Genomic DNA, 24,059 nt, shown 5'->3' on the forward strand with positions numbered 1-24,059 from the left:
TGGATTGAGGCCCATGAACCCCATGTAGATCTAACAAGCGATGTGTGTTCCTGCAGCAGAGCTGCACTGCTGCTGGTCTTTTGAGCCCCCCTGTGGAGGAAGATGTGGTTGGTCCAGCCTAGCAAGGCAGAACTGCTGCCAGTAGCTCCTCAAACCATCCTCTCCCCTCAGCACTGTTATCTATATGCTGAATACCTAATGGCCAACAGGCTATAGGCTCAGACAGGTAATTTATTTCCAGTCCCTGAGACAGAGGTGTTACAGCACAGTGGTGTCCAGTGTCTTTAGTTACACTGGGCTAACATTTTGCACACCTCTTGATGAACTGATCTATTAGTGATGCTCATCTCTACAGAAAAATGAATGACCAAGGTTTTTGTTTGTATGTTTGTTTGTTTGTTTGTTTGTTTGTTTTTTGTTACAACCACATTTCTGCTACTGGCTGTTATACAGCCTTTTTTTTTTTTTTTTTTCTTGTTTAATTTCAAGATTAGCAAATGAGAATCCATTTTCACTATCAGCCAGATGGATCAGGACATATCTGCTCATGTCAGTTATACTCCAACCCATCAAGTGTTTTAATCACGTTTTAAATGTTTTAATCACAAAATGAAACATCATAGTTAGACCTCCTGTTTTAACTCCTCTTTTAAGATAAACCCACCAGTCAGAGATCAGAAATTGCATGATGCAGAGTTCTTCACTGGGTTAAAGTAGACAGATTCAAACTAAAATACATAAATACACAAATAAAGATGGTGAGAAACAGGTCTTCATGCACGCCTAGACAGAGACAGGCCCCGATACCATAGCTCATCTGGAGATAACTGTTTCCATAGAGTTCCCTCTACCTGCATAATCCACCTCTCAGAACGTATGCTTGCAGGTGGGTATTATGTAAACAGGTGTGAACACAAAAGGCGTGGTTTTTAACCATTATATGCAGGAAGGAATTTAAGAATCAAACCAGTAACTGGAAATAGTGATTAGCACTAGTATTAACCACCTCCATTGGGCCTTAATCAGAGTAGACATGAAGTGGTTCCCACATATGATCTGTCTGTGAGCATGTAAACCACCAGTATGCATGTATTATAAAATGCTAAGCTGGAAAGAGAAAACAGTTTCTCTTCTGTTTGATTTGGCTCAAACCTGAAGGTAAGACTGCTGAATCTCTCACAAATAATCAGAACAGCAAGATTCACCATTCTGAAGCAATTTTATGGAAGATTTTTTAACACTTAGAAAAGAATAAGCTAGTATGGGATATCTTCTCTACAAAAATGGTTTGCATTTTCTTACACGTCTAAATCATTGATGTATCAACGTATGAAAACAGCACATGGCATTTGACACTGATATTAAAATTCTTTGGGGATCAAAAGCAAGTGCTAAAAATAGGCAAGATATTTATATAGCCTATTGCAGTATATTCCTATAATACTGGCACCTCTCCATGGAGACAGGCCTGAATCAAAACCTCAGGTCCACTCATCAGAACAAGGAAAGAAAACAAATAAAAGCTAAGGTTCTGTCTCAGTTCTCGAGTCTGAGCTACCAGGAATGCTCCAGGTTCTGCTGAAGAATTTGGTGTTTGAATGTTATCCTTACTCTATAACAATAAAAAGGGGAGGGGGGGAAACACAACATTTTTATTGTGAAAATGAACACTAAAATCAGCTTGCCACACAAATGAAATGAAAACTGCAGGGAACAAAGTCTCAGCAACATACTGCTATCTCTGGGTAAACATTTGTTTGCAGTATCTTTTTAAAATAATACTGTCAGCTTCAGTGATTGACGATTACACCCCATTTATCACTGACAACCAGAATTATTTTTTCAGCTGTGGATCATGTTAATTGTGGAAGCTAATAGAGAGGAATGTGAAGTAAATGGTCTCAATACCTTTACTATATGTGATTACTTTACCAGACTTGCAGTACTGTATTTACTGTAACCAAAAGGTCATGCTTTAAATTTTAAAGGTAAACAATGAACTTTTCTCCATCAGTCACACTCCTGCAAATCATGAATAAAAATATTTTTAGAAGCAGCAGCTAGCATCTTCTGATTGTTTGTCTGTTTTGTTTGTTTTTAATCACAGTTTCATAAACTTAAAGGAAGGCTTTCAGCTTTAACTAACAGACAAGTAAACCAATGAGGATCTAAACTATCCTGACAGCAAGAAAGCAACATAGTAAAGCTAGACTAAAGGAGTTTTAATTTACATTATTGACAATGAATGCTCATTTCTCTTCTGTGGAGAGGTAAATACTGAGGCAGTGATGAGACTGCATTGTTCACTTCACTGTTAAACAAGAAAGCAATTTCCCAGATACTGCCATTTAATCACTGTTAATTCTAAATGCTACAGTCCTATTCACATCTTGAATCTGCATGTCTTACAACGACACCACAAGCAACTGCTACAAAAAAATAATTCTGACATAGTTCTGCTAATAGACGTGTGTTGTTACAAGCATTTAAAACTCAGGATTTTAATACTGGCAGCAATATAGTCATTAAATGTGATACACCAATCCTAGCGCACAAGTTAAAAAACATTGACTCTATTTTTAATTTGGGTCATCATCTTCTCTGAGACTATGCCATCCCACATGGTAGCCCACAAAGTTTTCTATGAGATGTGTGCAAATCTGTTGTTTAAAAAAGCAACAAGATGTGTTATCAGTTGGAAATGAGGATGCGAAGTGGAAATGAGATGGGGTGCCACTGGAAAGGAAATGCTGCTGTTTTAACATGTGCTAGCAGAATGTGTACAAGGATTTTTAAAGTGCCAGCCTTAACACACAGGAATTGTTGCTTTAAAGGGACTGTGTCAAAGTTGACAAGCCCAAAATTTAACCTACAGTATAATTAAGCCTTTTACAAAATGCTTTTATGATCCTGAAAATATAATCAAACTTCCAAATCCAAGACTGTCACATTACAAAAATAGTGAATACTTTGCTGTGTTTTGTCATTATATTTAGTTCAGTTTTGCAACACGTACAAGTAAGTAACGGTTTTACTCACTCCTCCACACCATCTTTGGAACTATGTAAGATATTCCCAACATCCAGTATTAGATCTTTTGTTTGGGATTTAAATGATTTAGCATTTCAGCTAGCAGTAATTTACATCAGAGCAATAATATGAGACTTCTGTACTGCAGTGGCAAATGTCTCCTTAGAAAGAGAGCATTTCTTTACACAGGGAAGTTGCTAAACCACAACATAATGTATTTTTATCTTGTTTTACTTAATACACGCAAAATACTTGCCAAGGCACACTGAAATGCAATAAATCATAGTTACGTGGCATAGTAATAAACATGAACAACAGCATTTCACAACTTCAAGGTGGCAGATAAAAAAGATCTCTAATAGCTGTATTTTATTTTATTTTATTTTTTTCTGAGTTTTAGCTTACAATGTAATAGTGTGAACTAAGGAAATTAACTATGCCTTGCTTTCTTTATTTTGCACACAAGCATAATAGAAAGCTACACTGCATGTTTCCGTATACATGCCCTTACTAGCATAGGGGCATATATACAGAATTTTCATACGAGAAGAAATGTTGCTGTCTTTAGAAATTAACTATACAAAAGCTTCTCTTTACAAGTATTCTCCCAACCAAAAGTCAAGTAACTGCTAGGCAGTAAGTCCTCCATTCCCACAATAATAAAATGGTTGAGCATGGATTATTCACCATCCTTATGCTCCACAGTTTCCACTTCAACTTCATTTTTTGTGATTATCCTAAACCAGCACAGGACATTTTGCTTTTGTTGGATTTACTGTAAGCAAGACAAACAGATTAACATTTGCCCCTTCTGTTCTCTCCAGCTAACTGCCATGAATAATTGGAGCTGTGCAGACTACAGTTAACCTCAACATTCACATTGGAACATACACCCTTTCAGTTTCAGTTATTCAAAAAATGAAGGCATATTTAAGACATCATAAATGAAAGCGCTCAACATATTTGATGCATAAACACACTGCATAAGTGAGTCTGTCCTGAATAAATTCCACCAGAACCCACCAAAATAACACGTAATACATTTTCCTATGAAATCTGGTGAATGAACAAGCAATACAGACAACATATCTTGAGTTTCTATAAATATATCTGTGATAAAAGCTGAAATATATGCAGCCAGCGTTAAGCATAAATGTCTCATTACTTGTTCAATTAGACTTGATCTTCAGTCCAACCCACACAATAACATTAGTCAGTTCACCCATGAGGGCTGAGCAAACTAATGATCTTTCCCTATATCTTCACCTAACAGAACTCGGCAGTTCTATTTCCTTACAGGGTGATTTTAGGGCTGCTTTTCAGCTGCAGATACTGAAAAGGGAATGGTTTCTCCTTTCACATAGGATATCTCTCTCATCCTTGTGTTAACCTAGGCCCTGGATGACTAACCCTACAGCTGACACAAACAGATGTTTTTATTTGTTTGAACTATTAGGTCAAAGGGCTAATGAGCTAATGAAAATTCTTTAAAGAGCTATCAAATGAGGAATGATTAGCAGATTTTCAGTTCCTATTTATGTAACACATAAGATTGAAGAAAATACTCGGAGCTTACAAATAAAAAAATAAATAAAATTCTGAAAAAGCATATCTCGGGAGTTGAATCAGTAACCTACCGACCAGCTATTGGTGCTGGTATCCCATCAGCCGTGAGTGTCGTTTCTGCTCAGTGTTTTAGAGCATAGCACCATCGTGTCTCAGCACGCTTTTATTTTTTCCACATTATTTTAATTTATTCAAATTCTGAGGCATTTTCTGTGTCAGTATATGTATTGCACCACGGCAATGATTTCTAGTCGGGTAAACAAGTCCCTCAGTTTAACATCATAGAATAAAAGCATAAAGATTACACCAGCTCCTGTTCCAGCAATGTCTGCAATATCTCTCAGGTGTTTTTCTCAAGTAACAACATCTTACTTTGGAAATAAGTCAGCTAACCTTTGGAAATTTCAAATTTTCACCTATATCTGAGTGTGTTATTATTATTATTATTATTATTGTTTTAATCTAAGAGCAAATAAACTGCTTTAATGTTCTCTACTGAAGTAAATACACCAGGTTCCTAGAATTGGTTTCTACTCAAAAAATCCAAACTTAGCAACTCAGTTCTACACAGTGTTTATTTTCTTTTTGTCTTTTTGATAGTGGAAATCATGTATAAATCACAAACAGTACAAGTTCCTCATGTCTAGTAGTTGTCCACCCAAACGGGTCAACTTTTGTGTAGAGACACTGTATTTTTAGTATAAAGTCAAGGTAATATGGCAGTTAACTAATACTCTCAACTACAGTAAAGATACAAACTTTCGTAATATAAATTAATTGCCATTACAAAAAGGCAACTGTAGTAACTAATACGGTACAAAAATCTGCAACTTCTATAAATATAATGAAATGCAAGAAATTAAATGAAATAATACATCACAGATTTTTGTATAGCGCATTTTGAAGAGGCAAGCTAAGATACACGTGGAACATTATACAGCAAGAAATAATATCAAAATGCACTAAGATTTAACTTTTTTTTCCATACAAATGCTAGAAGTACAAGTACAGGACGCAACATGGAAGCAGTAAGATTATCAGCTCAGAGTGAGTAGACAAAAAAAGTTGCACTGACAAGTTGTAAAGCATTAAGCAGCAGACAGAAGCTTGTCAAAACCAGCTGTTGTTGGATACTGATTGATAATGTTTTCATTCTGACGGCTGAGGCGCTGCAGACAACTACAGCTCTGAGAAGAAGCCTGATGTGGGCACATACACATACACACACTCACACATACGCACAAAGTAATTTAACAGATGTCTACAGAACATTTAAGCACAGTATCTTTTTTAAAAAAGACAACGTTCTCTCCTTAATGAACCTGCATGGAAAGCTGAGACTAGTGCCCAACTTTATTTCACCTAAATGATGAGTGTGTGGGAGAAGATTTAAAAAAAATGAAAACAAATACAAAAAAACACACAAAAAAAGCCCCAAACAAAACCAAGAAAATGCAATTGAGACTGATCATCCAATCATCCAAATAAAATTTGCATGGTGCTCATGGTACTTACATGTTCTGCTACAGCCAAAGCATTCAAAACACTTTAGACAACGAAGTGTGATGTGAACTGCTAGAAGCATTTTTAATACTTTCATAAAAAGTTGAAGGTGCTCACAGACAGTAAAAGGGTACATATCCATTAAGTTCATCCACAACACAAAGCCACAGAACTACATTCAAAGTAAAGTTAAGCGTTGGTCTTAGCCTTAAGCATGTATGAGGTATTGTTTCAACCTGCGGTGAGGAATGATCGCTGTATTAGTAAGAAAAAGCATATTTAAAGTTATTTTGAAAAATAAATCACTGCTACTGTGCAGTTGGTATCCCCATAAAGAAAAAGCATTTACCATCAAAAGGTCCAGTCTAGCTGCACACTGGCACATGCCAAAGCTGTATTCTCATTGACTAGTTGGGCCTTTTGGATGTTAGTCATGTAGCACCTTCCAACAGTGCATAGTTGGGAAATCATGACTAAAATATAAAACTCAGGAACTATGGAGTCATAGAATCCTAGAGTCATAGAATCACTTGAGTTGGAAGGAACCTTTGAAGGTCATCTAGTCCAACTCCCCTGCAACGAACAAGGACATCTACCACTAGTTCAGGTTGCTCAAAATCACGGAACCAGAAACACTAATAGTACAAATAAGTGTAGTTCCAATAACGTGATACAGTTGGGATTCCTTCAATTTTTTATACTTTTGGTCCATACTATCAAAATGGGAAGGAATGAGGAAAAAAATGAGAACTATTATTATTATTTTTTGTCTAATGCTAATGCTCTGTGACAAAGCTCTGAATCCATCTCTTTGCCTTCCTTTTTATCAAACAGCCTTCCTTCTCTGGGAGATGAGACTCTTTCTCCTCCCCACCATTTTCTACTTGTCATTTTGCCCAATCAGGGAAGAAAATCTTGGGACTCTGTAATCTCTAAACTCACGAAAGCTAAGAGAGAGAGTGGAGCTGCACATCAGATCCACTTCCTCTGCAAACTCAGGTAAAGGAGCCTCCTTAACCCACAGGAGAGAAACTGATGAGCAACCAAGTTGCTTCTGCAGGTGAAGAGGCTTGAACTATCATAAGGCTTGTCTGTGTGCTTTAAATGGGTAATTCCAGTTTTTTTTTATATTTCCAAGAGTAGGAGCAATGGGGTGATTTACCTGGCAGGAAACAGAAACAAAACAAAGCAAGAAGAGATGCCCTTCATGCCTATTCTGTCACAAAGTCAAACAGCGAGCTAAACAGTTATTCCAGCTTTGTTCTGATAGTAGGAACTGAGTTGAAAGAGTAACTATCAGGCCACACATTTGGGCAGAAATAGTTCTGGGGGAGCAATGCAAGAAATCCATGGATATGGAAAAGTAACCAAAAACCTATAAAAACATTTTGTTTAACAAGGAGCAAAATTGCAAAAAACAGAGAAATGGCTTTTATAAGCCTTTAAAAGCTGATGCTAACTATTTTCTAATTCTCAAATAAACTAATAAGAAACTACAATAAACTTTAAACTTAAAAAATAAATGCTCGGAGTGGAAAGATATGTTGCCTACAGCCCTGCAACAGGAGTTATAAGCTTCAAAAAATAAGCAAAATCCATGAGGAACCACTGACAGCTTGTGTGAAACACATTCATGTGCAAGGCACAACATTCAAGGTGTGCACCAGCCTGGTGACCAATCTGCACATACCCTGTTGTGATTGACTTCATGGTGAACCAGCGACCTGGCATATTTCTTTTAAGAACAAAATCAGTCAATAATGTTTTAAAAGTCAACAAAAGTCAGTGAAAAAACCTGAAAATCTACAGTGGGGGAAATCTGGAAAGTGGAAGCATGCACTGTGCTACTGGAACTAAATAGGATTTTTCCAAACCTATTACAAATGTTTCCAATGAATACTTTTTTGTCTTTTAAGTAACATGTTGTCCAGAGGAAGTTTGAAAGGACAGGTTATAATCCCTTGAAAGGAGAAGCTTATGATACAAACACTGGAAGGCCCCTCATTATGGTATGGATGCCTTGGCACTGTCGAAGCAACAGTTGCATACTGTGAGTGAGAGATAAAGAAGGCAATCCTTAAAATCAGTCACACTTATAACTAGTAATAAAGCCACCACAGCTGAATTAACAGACATTTGCCTTGCTTCTCTGATAAAAAAGTGAGAACTACTAGTTTAACCAACTTCTGTATACTTTCTAAAAACATTGTTTCTTTTTTATGTCACTGATTCTTCAGCAATACTGTTACCTGCACACATCTGTGTGCGAATTTCCCTTTATGGGAACTTCCAGCAAAATAATGGTTCTGTGTTTTACAAGGTTATGCAGTGGCTTAAGGAAAGGAATCTAATACATCCACTGTGTTTTCATTTAGTAAAATTTCAGACTAACCTTTGCACTGACATAAAACAACTTGTTTTTCAAGGTATCAGTAATGTTAAGGTTCTCAGTGGCTGTGCTTTTCAGACTGTGGGGTCAGCAAACAAGCTAATACAGATTAGTCTCACAAATCCTTAAGACATGAGTTACTTTTAAAAAACAAGGTAGCAAGTAGAATGCCACCTTTACAGACTATGTTATTCTTGTGCGTGCAGTATTTTCTATCAAGGATGATGGCAAGAAAGCAACATGCAGTGTGTGCAGAACTAGTGGTAAACAAAGAGGAACTCCCTATTTCAGTAGTGTAGACGATTTTACTGGAAATAGTCGTGTACCTGATTCACAGAATATTTATTTTAACAAAAGGACATTCTGCACTGTGTATGAACGTCACAGCACAGTGTTGATACCACACCATAAGTAATCTGTGAGAAGAATGAACAGGTACAGTGATGCCTCGAAAACAACTCTTCCCTCTTGCATTTCACATTCTTGAAGGTTCGAAGTCTCTCTCCTCCAACAAGTTTATTAGAAGGGAGAAGCTGTCTTTTACTGCCTCCATATCATCCAAGGAGCAGGGTTTAAGAATCCAGCGCTTTCCACGTGCAAGTGGCTCAAGTTCGAAGTATTTTTTGATCTATTATGGAAAAAGAGAGCGACCTGTTAGCATTACAACCAAATCTTAAAAAAATAAGAAAAACAACATGCAAATTGTCAAAAACAACATGTAAAAGATCAGGTACCTCATTTTTAGCATCTTATGAACAGCTGTTCTTATAATATAGGTTATATGTTGTGACCTGAAAGTGTTTTCTTTAGAGGTGAGTGACCTGATTGCAAGCTACGATTCTACCCATACGTTTAACAGCATGGGAGGTCTGGGGAAGAATTATACATACTTAATGCAAAGAACAAAGCACACAATGCAAGTTTTCAAAAGCACAGCCTAAATGGCAAATGTAATAAAGAAATTCTAGGTTGCATTTGAACTTCAGTGTTAGAGCTGCATGTTTCACAGCAAAATTCTTTCAAAATCCATTAGTTTTTAAGACGCAACACAGAATATTAGCACACCAATGTGATTAGAATGAAAAAAATACGTGGGACATGATGGCTTTCATTCAAAATCCTGCACATTCCATCATCTTTCAGCTGCTCACTAATAATACATAATGATGCCTATAAAGAAAGAAAGCTTTTAATTAAACTAATTCCAGTTTTATTTCTGCAGCAAACATGCATCAAGGAGGCAAGGGCTATGATGCAGAATAGAACTGCAAGTTTTAGAATGACTAAATGCCGTGACAAAATTTACTGAAGAAGATGCCGCTTATTGAAAAAAAGTCAGTATGAAGTTAGGAACACAGACCCACAGGAATACTGCAAAATAAAATATTTGAATTTAATACTATACTCACTTCTCAAATTAACAAGTGGAGTGCCAAAACATGGTTTTTATCCCATAAATGCCTATTAGAAAAAGAGTTTGCAGGCCACATTGGTCAACAGATTACCTCTAGCTGTTCTAATCAGATTTTCAGTCTTTGACAGTATTTCATTCAAAAGTTTACTCATAGCTGACGTGTTAAAATAGACATTCAGTTTTTAAATTCAAAATTATATACAATATGTGCTATTGTCAATACGCAAACAGAAAGATTATTTCTGACTTAGTTTGCATGTTCTTATTCTGTATAATTCTTGCCAAATATACTTAATTTTCTTCTATTGCAGACTAAGCCACAAGTATTGCACATCAACAGGAACAGCTCATGTTGTGGTAGGCAGTGGACTCCCTAGACAGCCAGCTGAAGCCACACAGTGTGATGGCTCCATGTGCAGTGGAGAAAAACAACCTGCAGCATCTCTGTACACTTGTGTAGCATCTACACAACACATCTATTTATCAAATAACCGATTATAATGGAAGAAACCAACTACGGTTGCATCAACTCACACAAATCAGAATTCAATTTGGCAATGTGGAAGGAAGGTTTCTCATTTTTTAGTAAAGATTTTGGAATAGAGCTTTCAGTAGCAAATATTAGAAAAACTGATTTGGTTTAGAGAACAGAACTTCTGCTCCCACCAGCAAAGATACAGATGGAAACTTTTCAAATGTATTTCCAACAAAGCACAATAGTATCAATAGTAATCTGGAAAAAAATAAAAATAAAAATAAAAATAAAAATAAAAATAAAAAAAAATGTAGAAAATGAAGAGCAGTATCTGGCGCTCACTGCACATCAAACAAATCAGAAAAAACCTGAGCCTGCAACAACTGTTATTTTAATATCAACTTTTTATCATTGCTGACACAGAGTCATATTAATAACTGATACAATTACACGATTGTATGTGACTGGAATATAAACAATAATCTCTACAAGTGATACAAGATGATATTTCTTGCAGCTGAAGTGACACCAAATTGAATTTACTCCCATTAATATTTTAAATAGGTGGCACTGATCACAGTTTTGGAGAAGCAGGGAAAGAAAGCTCTCTTGCCTCTCTCAGTAACAGCCTCCCTGACTGCAAAGCAAGAGGAGGAAGTAAAAGGGGCACAGGAACATAACAAAGCAAGGTGACAGCACGGCTAGTTGATGGAGCAGCCTGCTGGTGTTAAGCTGACAAATATGGTTGAGTAACTTGAGATGTTTCAGGCCCAAAACCCAAAGGATGTCCACCACACCCCCTCTACTGGAAGACTATTGCTATCAGCCCCTTGAGCTCAATGAACTCTGCAATGTTATTTACATATGTTCTTTAATTTAGGCTGTGCCATATGAGGAAATAATCAGGAAGAGGTTATTATGTTTAATGAGATTACTTGGGTTTAAAAGCATTAAATATGTACGAACACATACAAAAGGAAATGATGGCAGTAAGCAGGCTTGCACTGAGTCTTGTGCATTTGTAAGCAAATACAACATTGATTCCCAAGGCAGTCTTTAGCCAAGAAAAACACAATGACTTCAAGTTATATTTCAGAGCCTGCAGACTGCAAGATCTAATTTCTATTTCAGTACTCAAACAGCATCAACTGATTAATAAGACAAATTTTCCAGAGACTTTTTTTTTTTTATTTGGAGGCCCAAAGATGACTGAAATATATTTTTTTAATCTTACTTGGTGTGTAATCAAGAGGTAACAAAATCATCATTTTACACAGCTAAGGAACAGTTCACAGTCTCTGCATTAGTAAGACTGAATGAATACTGAAACTAAAATACTCATGAAGTGGAGATTTGAAAACAGCAGGAAAGCACAACTTGCAATCAGACAAATAGGAAACATTTTCTCTACAGAGAAAAAAAAGATTTGCTAGATGACATCTCTAATGCAAAATCAGAAAAATAACACTATTTGTCTTGCAATATCTAACTAAACCAGAATTAACAGAGAAGTGATCTTCTACAAGCTGAGAGACACTGTAGTATGTTACTCTATTTCATCACTTACAGGCTCTGCTATTTTGAAAGTCCCAGAAATACGTTTGCAGGCACAAATATTTTCACCTGCAATGTACTACAATTTTTCCCATTATTCAGTTCAAATAACAAGTTGTTTTCAGACTTGAGTCCTTTGTTACATATAAGAGATAAAACAACACAAAAGTAGACTGGCACAATCAGATGCCTGCTGCTGTTAATGCAGTTGAGTTTTCCACTGACATGCTTTCAGCCCTTCATCCACTTTCTTTTAACTGCTTTGTAGCTGCTTTCTGCCTGAATGGCCATCATATATACTTGTCCTCTGCCAGATTTTCTATGAGGAGGTACATTAATCATTAAAATGTCTAAAGGAAGTTGAAATCCTCTAACTTCACACCTTGGTAGCCCCTGCCTAACAAGATAAGCAGCAGTAACTATTTTACAGCTCCTAGAAGTGCACAAGTGTGAAGCAGGGCAGCTATTAAGAGGAGCTCTATTGTCTTGATTTCTTGCATAACTGATGTAAAGTGTTCTGCCTACACATGGATGCTGAAGCAAAATATTAAGACTCAAACATGCTTCAGATGTCTGACACATCAGACATGCATTTACATACTCACTTTGCATTTTTAAGTGTTTACTTCGAGACTGCTGAATTTTCAAGACATAACATTAGAAGAAAATATAATCAATTAAATCCACATCATTTCAAGACTTCTTTACTACTATTTCACAGAATTTCAATGTATGTCTTGACTCCACATGAGGGCCTTGTTATATAGAGAAGATGATATCGCATTTATGCCACACTCTAAAGTAAAAAATCTACAATGCACTTTTGCCATTATTATTATATTACTCTTCCCACACCCCAACTTCTGAAGTCTTATTCTGTTGGCACAATACTCTAAGCATATGGTTATCAAATGTTGCTTAACCTATGCTCTGGAAAAGTCACTACACAATAAAAGGATTGATGCCCAGAACTTCAGCTGGGGTAAATTAGCACAGCAGCATGGAACTGATGTTACCAAATTGATCTACGTAAATTGATTTACCAGTCCCCACTGAAAGCTTTTACATATTCCATTACTGAACCTCATCTAGATGGTTTGCAGCACAAGACATTCAGGAAAACTTAGATACTGTAAGAATACATGAATACAGAGTCGTTTCTGTCTTTCACTTGAGATGAAACAAAACCTGCTTCAATACATTGTTTTTCATCTCAACTCAAAAATTCAATATCAAAATTCACCAACACAAGAAGGCTTCCAACCCACTCTAATTTGCTGAAAAGAAATTCAAGATGCCAGAAATCATTTATATTACCAGGCTGTATTTGGAGAATTTAAGGATAAAATATTTTTTATCCATTATATTACAAACTGTAGTAACATATACATATTATATCTGATCAAAAGCTGCACAGTCATGTCAGTTTCCTTACTCGTCTGAATTTTTCTAATTCTTTTACCGGATTAAGCAGGTATTCCTGCTCTGGTGAAAGCATAAATTAAACTAAAATTATCTAATTTTCTGCATTCATATATTAATTACAAGGAGTATTTCATTCATTTATCCCAAATCCCAGTGGATAAGAAATGCAACAATAATGGGAGACAGGATCTCCCCATATCGACACTGCAAATTTTTCACTGGGCTGTGATGTTCAGATTACATTCTCAAACATGAAAAAAAAAATCTGCTTTTTGGGGCAACTGTTTAGAAAACCCACAAGAGAGAGGTAATTTTGAGCACTGAGTCCATGAACAACAGAAGAGCTGCTTGCAAGAGTGACTAAAGCAGGCTCAAATTCAGTATCTTTGGAGAAGAGAAAAAGCCAAAAAGCCCATCACATAGCATTAAGTTTTAAAAAGGGAAACTACATAAAATGAATAACTTAAAGAAAATTAACTGTGCAGCTAAAAAGGTAAAACGTTTGCAGGTGGCACAGAAAAAAAAAAAACATCTGTAATTAGAGGCTCAGAGTATATTTATAATGCTACAGAAACAAAAAAAGCTTTAAACAGTTGCAATAAGGAAAAGGATAGTATTAGAGGTAAAAGAAGTTATGTCTAAAGAAGGAAAACAGAAAACAAAAGAAAGGAAATTCTTGCAAATTAAGTAGAAACCACAAATGTTGACCTACTAACCAAGGAGTGCAACCCGTGGCTTAAATCACTGATGCTAAAAAGTACTTTGAAATCTACTCTAGTTTATGTTTCTGTGCTAGAATACTACAAGTACTGCAAGCTGCACAGCCTCTTTTGCTGCTACACATGCTTTTCTGCTGATCTTGTTCTCAATATACAGTGATTTATAAGAGTGACTGGAAGGATATTTAGCCACTTCATCTTAAATCAACTAGCATAATCCACTGCTGTACAAGTGAACACTTGCATGCCTTTCCCTAAAAATCTGCTGGTAACTTCTTTATCTGACACCTTACTTGGTGAAAAAAAAAGCCTCCTGTCTGTTCAGAACAGCTGCTCAAGCCTGCACAACTGTTAGAAGTTTCATAACACTTACACTTCTTATAGAGACACTCCATATCCTCCTACAATGGTACTTCATGCATGACTATTTGCATGCTTCTTTAGAACAGTGATCTCATCCATGTGTAAAGGGACCCCTGTAATGCACCCATGCCTCATACTCCTCCTAAAACACCTATACTTCATCTTTATTGACTCCACATGGTACCTCTTACCTCAGAAAAGTGCCTCTGTTGATGGGAAGAGATGGGGGTGCTGCTGAGGATCCAGAACAGCCCATGAGCAGAACTATTTCCAGAAAGGCCAATTTGAGGTTAAACAACACTACCAACTATCAACATGTCCTTAAAACCCCAGTTCCTTGAACTTACATATTTTATTGCCAACTGAGCTGTGCCACTGAACACAAGGTCTCTAAGTGCAACGTCAAACATTTGCAATAAATCAATTAAATGCATTCCACAATGATCAGAACCATGACACCGAACCTCTTTTATTGATAGACCAATTGATTGATTGACTGATGTCTTTTAAAGTATGGCCTGCTGAAGCAAAAGCAAAAGAAAACTCAGGTCTAGTTTCGTCAGCATATCTCTGACAGTGAGCTAAGCAAATTCTCTACACAAGATTTAAACATAAGCACAAGGCTTTGTTCAGGTACTCACAGGTACTGGCAGATGATTTAGAAATTAGCATTTCTAATTGTACAACTTTCCAAACTTTTTAATTGATTTTTGCAAAGATTGTCTGAAACACTACTAACTGTGCTTTGAACTTAGTTCTATAATACACATGGTAGATATTTTGTCTCCTAACTGCTTACAAAGAGGAATAGTTACTTAAAAAGATATTTCACAAAATAATTTACATTGTGGCTTGTGAAACAGGTGCCCTTTTTCATTCTTGTTATACTGTGTGGCAACAAGACATCACCCTTTTCAGGTTATAAGTAACTGCTTAAAGAAATGTGTTTCAGAGAGGATTCCTAACTGTTCTGAATGAAGAAATAAGATCTCTGGCAAGTCAGCACAGACATGCTGTTCCAAACAGAGAGCATGCAGTCCTGGCAAATATAAGTGTGAGACAGAGGAAAGCAGAGCAAGTTAGAGAGCTGGAAGAAAAATACAGTGGAGTGCTTATTGTAAAATACAAAATATTGTGTAATTTATCAGGATGGAAAGAGTGGAAGACTTTTAAACATGTGTTTGGTTTTTTTTTGGTTGCTTTTTTTCCCCTTTGTTTTGTTTTTGAAATACAGATACATACAGTTATGTTAGAATGGACCTATGCCTATAAGACAGATAATGACAAAAAAACTGCAGGATGTGCAAAGACACTACTAAGACTTGCATGAGGCACTGTGTTTAGATGAAAGCAAAGATACGTTTTGAGTGGCTGCTGGCACCTATCTGCTCTTTTCATGCAATCCTTTACCATGCAAAAGGATACACCTGTACTTTGCCTTCTTTTTTTTTATTCTCCCAACATACTCTTTTTATCTAATCATCTGTTTTCCACACACCTGGAAAACATACAGATAACACAAAGATGGCTGTAGTACACCTATGCAGAGAAAACCAGACTTCCAGATGAAGATTCATACAAACAGCACTGGGCTGGACAGCCAATATCCAACCCCAAAGTGAGCAACACAGCCGCCATTCTTAAGCAATGAGTGAAACCACAAGAACTGAAGAACAGAGGAGGTGTTGTAAAAATAAATAAATAAATAAAATAAAGTGCAATGAAAGCACAGAAGAATAACAATAATAACAATTAAGGCCCACAGCCTTAATTCTTTAATTTAGTAAAGTAGAAATAAAAAAAATCAGATTCTCATATATAATATAAAACTGTAATTTTCTGTATTGGACTGCACATTTTTACCTTATTACTAATCCTGTAGGTCACTGCTCCTATTCATTTCTTAGCTATCTGTTCTTTTCCAAAGTAATTTGGGTTGCAGCAGATACTGGCAGTGCATGCATGTACAATGCTTTGCTTTAATGGAGGAGATGCAGGATCAGCTCTGGTTCATCAAGAAATCTCAGCCAGAGTGTTGGAATACAAAATACAAAAGAGTAAAGCTAAAAATTATAACTGATTTAAGTCAGGCATTTGGAGTACATCTAAATATCACATTTTCCCCGCATATTACAAAGGGAAGAAATGTTCATTTTCTATAAGTAAGGACAAACTTGTATACAAGTATATTCTTAGCATATCCAAACATATTCTTAAGATATTTTAGAATAACTGATTGAATTTAAGATCATTTTCAACTTAGAATAATTTGTTTAAATTTTAATCACTACCCAAATTAGCTTAAAAAATAAAGCACATACAGAAACAATTTTTTAATAAACTTACTAAAACCTTTTACTACACATTATCATTATTTACCCTCTAACTTCACAGCTTTTTAAATTATATTCTGGTAACTTAAAAAATACAAATAGCTATTGAAGATTCAACACACAGGAACCTTTGAGCAGATATCCATGAGCCTTTCACAGCTTTATAGCTTTTGGTTTTTTTTTGGTTTATTTTAATGACTGTAAATATTCTTTGTTTACTTCATACTATAACGCTAACAACACAGCATTCTGATTTCAGCTGCAAAATATGTTATCTTTAAATACAGATTGTGGCTTCAGCTACTAACAAATCCTGAGCCACAGTACACCTGGTTTCAGAAAAAAAAAAAAAAAGAAGAAGAAGAAAAAAAGAAAAAAAGGAAAAAAGAAAAGAAAAAAAAACAGTTGACCTGTGGTGCCGAATGTCAAAATAACCTTTAGAATAATAAAAAGTGCAAGTATCAATCCTTACTATGACACTCCTTCTGCAAATAGCATGTTTTCTGTTCGGATCACAGTTAAACAATATTTTCTGGAGAAGTGCATATGTGATGATTCATCTGTGTCTGCCTGAACATGTACATACATTTCGTACTTGAATAAATAACATCTGTATTCTGTGCCCACGTTTGCAAAGCTTCACAACACTGTATGGACATGTATTCTAGTGTCAATAATGAGGAACAGTTTCCAAGGGCTTTGTGGTTGGTTCCCCACATTTACACTGCTGAGAGCACTCCAATCCAACAGGCAGTGAGAACACAAAGAAAAGCCATTTATTCAGAAGTAGCTGTGGTTCTACAATATGGTCTCATGCACCTAAGATCAGAGGTCATGCCTATCACAGTCATTCTGTGGGTACAGCGCAGAGCGAATAAACGCAGGATGGTTTCAACCTCCCTTCAGGTCCTCTGTGGTGAGATTTTGTTATGCAGCCTGTATGGCCACAGAAGCTCATACTTGACTTCAATTAACTATTTCTAATCCAAACCAGAAACAGCAAAACAAATAAATTTTGAAAGCATGCCACTGCTCTAAACCAGGTATTCCAGCTACTACAGACTTTTCTCCATTTCTTCATATAAAATGTGGCAGAATGCCTTCAAGCCCTGAACAGGACATGGCCTAAGTGAAGCTTTTAACAGCTTTCAGATTCTCTCATAAAGCACATGGATACAAAATATAAGGGATATGTATAGAGAACAGACATGCAAAACAATTCACCACCACCTCTAAAGTGTTAGTAAATGCACAAAGAATTATTGTGCAAAGAATTTTGCACAAAGGGCAAAAAGGGAGTTCCTTACTCTGAGAGATGATGTTTTTAACCAGGGAATGGAGGTTCTTCCTGTGCTGGGGGGCAATAACAGCAAACAACTGCAGAGATGATACTGGAAAAGCTGGGGGTGACTGGAAGGATTTGGAGAAGATGGGTGAACACAACGAGATGCTGTGTAACTGTACGGGTCTCCAGCTTCCTTCTGGCTTTCAAAATTTAAGGCAACAGGCTAGGATCGTTATTTTTGGAGCCTTAGTTCTTGCAATGCAGCAGGTTCCAGTAGATAGCTCTGTCTGAGAAGTCTAACAGTAAAAAGGTACCACAGGAACGGACAAACAAAAGAGTAATGAATATTCCTCACTAACAGCATCAAGACATCACTTGCCCTACCTTATCCTGAGCCACACTTCAAGAAAAAAGACAAAATAGTAGGCAATAGATAAAGAGTTTCATAAATATAAAAGAAAAATATACTGAAACCACAGCGCTCTCCAAGAAATGTGCAAATTCTGGGACAGACAAACAGCATCTATAAAACTCATGGTCCCGCTGAATCAGGCCTACTAATAATAATACGGGTGATGCTTAGAAAAGGATCTGTTGTGATGAAGTGAATTATATATTGACATAAATACAAAACAAACATTTAAGGAGACAAAATTATTAACAGTGATTAACACCAGCTGATTAAAGTATCTTCACACACGAGATCTTTCTAAGAACCTTTTCTTCCCCTGACAAAAATAATTTACCTATTCAAAATTGTGATCTAATGAAGGTATAGCCATTTCTTTAGATTTTGGGTTGTTGATGTTCCCAATCCAAAACCTCAATCCTGCACATTAACAATTGCTATCTGAATTTTATTTATACTAGAAATCACCATGTGATAAATTTGCTGACCACTTGTAGCAATGTAAAAGCTTGCTGTGTATGGTTGGCTTTTCGAGAACACTCTTGAAAATGGCACTATTTATCCAATGTACTTAATAAAGAACAATTAAATATTAATACAGCTGAAAAGAATGTAACTAAGCACTTCACACCAACCAAGAAAGGTTCTGTACATTGAAGTTAATGAGTTTAAATGCCAAATTCACATATACGAAACAACCAATTATCCTGTCTGAAACACAGGCTTGTAAAACTCTCAGTTACTTGTAAAACGGTCTGCTACACACGAGTAAGATGTTGTTTAAATGACTTGTTTGACTAGACGCATTCACCATGAAATTGATTCTTTTAAAGCATTATTTTTAAACTTCATACAAGTTAACTGTATAAACTGAAAAAAATAAAAATAAAAATCTGGCAGTATAAAGCATTGGTTTCAGTATTCAGTATTGGGTTGGCACTTTATGAGGTTGAGGGTTTCTTGAATGAGAAACTAATAAAGAATAAATAGTCATTTGTAGGGAGGTAATTGAAAGGCTTAGTACGATTGAACTATTCTGCCATTTCCATGCTAAAGTATATGGCATAGGACCTAGTGCTATTCTACCACAGCCTGTGCAGTTCCAAAGCAGCACAACAGATAGAACATCTTTCAGCTATGAGCACCAAAAATAAATGAGCTGCTATTTTTCTGAAACTAGCACTATATTGTGGCTTTACACCTGACACTTTAAGCTAATTATAGCATTACGTTTTTGTTTTTGTTTTTAATATCATTTAGGTTGTGGGTGGCAAGAAAATGGGGTAATTTGCAACAGACTACTGAATATTCCTCCATCTCCAGCTCTGTCAGTCAGTTGTTTAACTGTACTGGGATCCAGATTTTGAAGAAAAATAAGAACCCATTGCAATGAGCTCTTGGATTTGAATATATTAAAAAAATCACTGCTAACAATATATTCTTTGGTAGCACTTTAGATTAGAATGTTTAGCATAATCATATAAATACAGACAGACATAACTGAGCCACAAAAACTGAACAGAATAGAATTTTTTAAGTAATGCCTTATGTTTGCACCCATCCTCCCAAAATTTTACTATTGACTTATAATGAATTAATGTAAGATATGCTGCTAATAGTTCACAGATGCTTAAGTGACTTAAAACTAAAAAGCAAAGTCTATTTGGTACTGGTTGAAATTTGGTATCTTGCTAATGGAACATTTTCAGTCGTTGTCTCAAAAAAAAAGTGGCCTCATTACAAGATAAAGTAGTAAGAATCGCTTTTTAAAAAAATCAGTATAACAAATAAAGCGTTTTACACATCAGCCCAGAAAAGCTGGAAAAGATACTATGCTGCCTACTGTAAAGCAGTTTTGGAGGAGAATCAGATCCTCAGACTTTGAGTGAGCTGCACATTGTATAGCAGTTTACTCAACATCCAGTGAAGGCTGCCACCAGCCATGCTGTTTTATAAGCCAAGCTGTAGACAGATTAATAGAGAGGACAGTGTCATCAACATGTCAGTCAGACCACAGGCAGTGTGGAAGGAGTTGGAGAGGGGAAGAGAGGTGTGAAGACACCGACCACATAACATGACTTAGATGACACACGAGTAATAAAACATACTGCTTCTAAAATATTTTTTCTTTTCAAAAATATTGAAAGGAAAAAAATTAAGTCCAGCTGTTAGTACATCAGTACTTAGAACATTAGCTTCATGCTTGCCAACTAGGAAGTACAAATCTGAAAGTTGACTTGAGTGGACAGTAGTCACAAAGTCCTCATGAAACAGTGACAATTTTCACGTGAAATAAAAACGATTCACTTGTACCCTCTGTAGGAGTTAAAACACATCAACAGCTGCTATTAGAAAACATATAAATGGAGTCAACTGAGTTTAGATTAAAAACAAATGTGGGACAAAAAACTGCAGCTGAATGCTGTCAAAAACTCTACAGGCTGGTGGTCTGATTGGATCTAAAACTTTGGATTTGTTCTTGGAGGAGGTGAGACAGCAGTTCTGATTATTTTATATAAAACACATGCAATAGCATAATATATCTAGCAGGATTTGTATAATCCATTTATATTAAGGTTAACATGTAAACTTCATAAATTTTACCAGAAGTATCAGTTAAAACATTAAGTTCCTTTCTCTCTAGCTTTGTCCATGTTTACAGATACCCTACATAAAGATAAAAAGCCAAAGTAATTATTTTCTAAGATATATTGCTCTGCTAATATAGCCTGTATTCTTACAACTCACATATAAAACAGTCCTATTTCTGTGAACACATTCAACTGTTCACTTTGCACAAGGAATTTTCTAACCTTAAGTGTAAACATGACCGGTTCAGTTATTTGATTTTCCTTCCTCTCTGGATAATGTTTTGAAACATGACAGTAAGAAGTAGGTAACTCAGTAACCACTACCACTGGTGTTTGTGCACAAATATTGTGGATGACATGCATCTTGTTAATTTCTATTTTCTTTTCATTATTAACAGAGATCACAGTAAGATTAATTGCAATTACACCTTTCATGAATGCTTGATACTACAGCATAAGGAAGATGTAGGATTGCACTTAATCTATACTGGATACATCTAACTACCCATGTTACTCTACAGACAAGAACATCTCAATTTAAATTATACATAAAGGAAAAGTAGCATCACAATTGAAATGGCTGCACAGAAGATAAAAAAAAAAAAAAAGTCTAGCTGAAGCAAGAGGAAAAATATAGGGAAATGTCTTGTAAATGTCATATCCAACAATATTTAGCCTCATTAAGACTCAAAATCTTGATGTGCTATAGAGAACTATAAGCACTTGTTCAAGCAAATCGCTTTCACAAAAAGGTCATCTACCTATCACAGATCCCAATTAATAGGATACACATGCATCCACTGCAACAAAAAACAATTTTATAGGACAATAAGAATACCTGTGGTCTTCCACTTTGATGTTTGCACATGCTTGCGCATAGTAGCCTCAAATTCATTTGTAATCACACGCTTGTGGAAACAACGATAAGTGCAAGTGAGAAATTGCATGGATAAATGAGGAGAAGGGAAGGAGGGTAAAACAGGAAATAATTATTCCCAGTCTGCTGAAAATAATAAAATCATTTGGAATGTGCACAATTCAAAAAGCTTTCCGAGTCCTTATTATAAGTATTCTTTGTGAGTGAATAGTACTATTTAATTTCATCACTAATTGCCCATTCAAACATATCTTAAGTCTATTTTTCTTTTACTGGTAGAAACAGCTACTGTTCAGACCTTTCCACAGTGCACTAGGCTTGGCCGCACGCTACTAACCTCACAACAGGCAATCATCCAAAACCAAAGAGGAGAGAAGAGGCAACACTGCATCTCCCAGCCAACTGTGATTTATGGGATTGATTTTATTTTTTAAACACTACAGACTGCAAGGCACTGCAATACCACAGTATCACAGGTTACAGGTTATGCCTGTATCTGATACAGATAAAGCTGGAATACTTTGAAACCTGGTTTCTACTTCAGGCTGGAATATTTTGAATCAGGAAACTGTAGGGAGAGAAATTATTAAAGAAGAAGAAGAAAAAAAAAAATCCCTTTCAGTACAATTGCTAGTATTAACATATTTTAAGAGCATGATCTAGGCCACTTTCCTGCAGAAGGAAGTTTGTGCAAAGAAGTGGAGGTCAAGCCTAGAGTGATACGGTTCACTGAATGACCAAATAGAGGTTTACATATTTCCTTTATGGCTGCTGGCACTGGTTTTGGCCTAGAAGCCTCTAATGAACAAAGAGAGCTCTGATCCCTTCTGGAACCATTCATATGTGATTAAGATCCAACAATACAGCACTTTGATCCACTGGGCTACAGAAGGATTGGATGTTTCCTGAAGGAGTCATTTCGGGTCAAAGTGGAGGAGAAGAAAAGATGACGGGAATTTTCCTGATCAGGTCAGTCTAACAGAGACAGCACTTCTCTCACATCTAATGTGCATTGTGCTCGTTTGAAGCTTTGGAAAGATGACATGTAACTGAGGTAGGAAGAGAGAACTTTGGAAACAAGGTCTCAAATCTAAATATCAACAAATACAAATAATAAATTTGCTTTTTGAAGATAGCATGAGATCTACTTTCAAGAGAAGGAAACTGAATTAGCTGTTGCAAGCCATATTTCAACAAGTGAGAATGATCATTACAGGAGGTTGGAGACCATCTTTCACAGGTATATTTGAAAAGGCTGCAGCATCACAGTCACAAATACACACTCTTCCTCACTCTGATATAGGTGAAAACAGCAGGAGAGGTAGGTCTATTAAAAAATCTGAAAGAATGAACACCTGGTTCCTTGAAAGTAATCTTTCTATCTTGACACCAATGTACTTCACATAACCCAAGAGAATTAAAGACCTGTTTGAAGTAAGAAGAGCATGTACATGACACACCATTTGCAGGAGTATTTACTTTTTTCATCAGGCGTCAGTATTAAGCACAGGTGATGGATTCAGATCCACAGGAATAAACAGAGGCTGGAATGTCTAGACTACCAGGAAAGCATAACACAGGTGTGACAGCTCTCCCCAGCTATCACATTCCAACATTTTCAGTATAAACTAAGTAACTTCCATCATCTGTTGATATAAAAGCAGAAGAGGGAAAACATATTTGGCTTTGTCTACTACAAATGTCTGCCCTTAACAATTTATTTTGGAAGCTAACTCTCCTTTTCATATTTGGGTTGGATGCTTTCAAGTCCACCTGGGGATGGTTCAGCTCTCTGGCTATCCGGCAAAACTGTGTTCATTTCAGAAAACATATTAAACCTCTGTTAATATTTTAGCCGGGCTGCTCATATTTTAATGCTTTTTATATGACTGTCCTACCAGACAGCAGGTGATTTTCTTCTCAGAAGAAAATAGTATTTGCCATATAGACTTTAATATCTTGAATTCCATGTCATAAAGTGCATATTATGATTTCTTACATCCAAATGAAGAAAAAATTGCTATCTTTCCTCATTCTAAATCAGTAGTACAAATTTAGCCTGGCAGACAATTACCAACAACAAAAGTCAGCATGAAAGCAAAGGGAATCTACAAGGTGGCAACCCC

General features: G+C 36.2%; 1 protein-coding gene across 5 annotated transcripts in view; it reads right to left on the reverse strand.

The window, feature by feature from the left end:
• Positions 1-1,396: 1,396 nt before the first annotated feature.
• ARL15 (ARF like GTPase 15) overlaps positions 1,397-24,059 on the reverse strand; it is a 219,273-nt gene continuing 196,610 nt past the window's right edge. For all 5 annotated transcript variants that reach the window (XM_072360067.1, XM_072360068.1, XM_072360063.1 and 2 more), the window contains one exon: positions 1,397-9,116. In XM_072360067.1, the coding sequence (XP_072216168.1) occupies positions 8,964-9,116 (153 nt within the window). In that variant the 3' untranslated portion in view covers positions 1,397-8,963. The remainder of the gene's footprint in view (positions 9,117-24,059) is intronic.

The sequence above is a fragment of the Excalfactoria chinensis genome, chromosome Z (genome assembly GCF_039878825.1).
Source record: "Excalfactoria chinensis isolate bCotChi1 chromosome Z, bCotChi1.hap2, whole genome shotgun sequence".
In the NCBI taxonomy this organism is placed as follows: Eukaryota; Metazoa; Chordata; class Aves; order Galliformes; family Phasianidae; genus Excalfactoria; species Excalfactoria chinensis.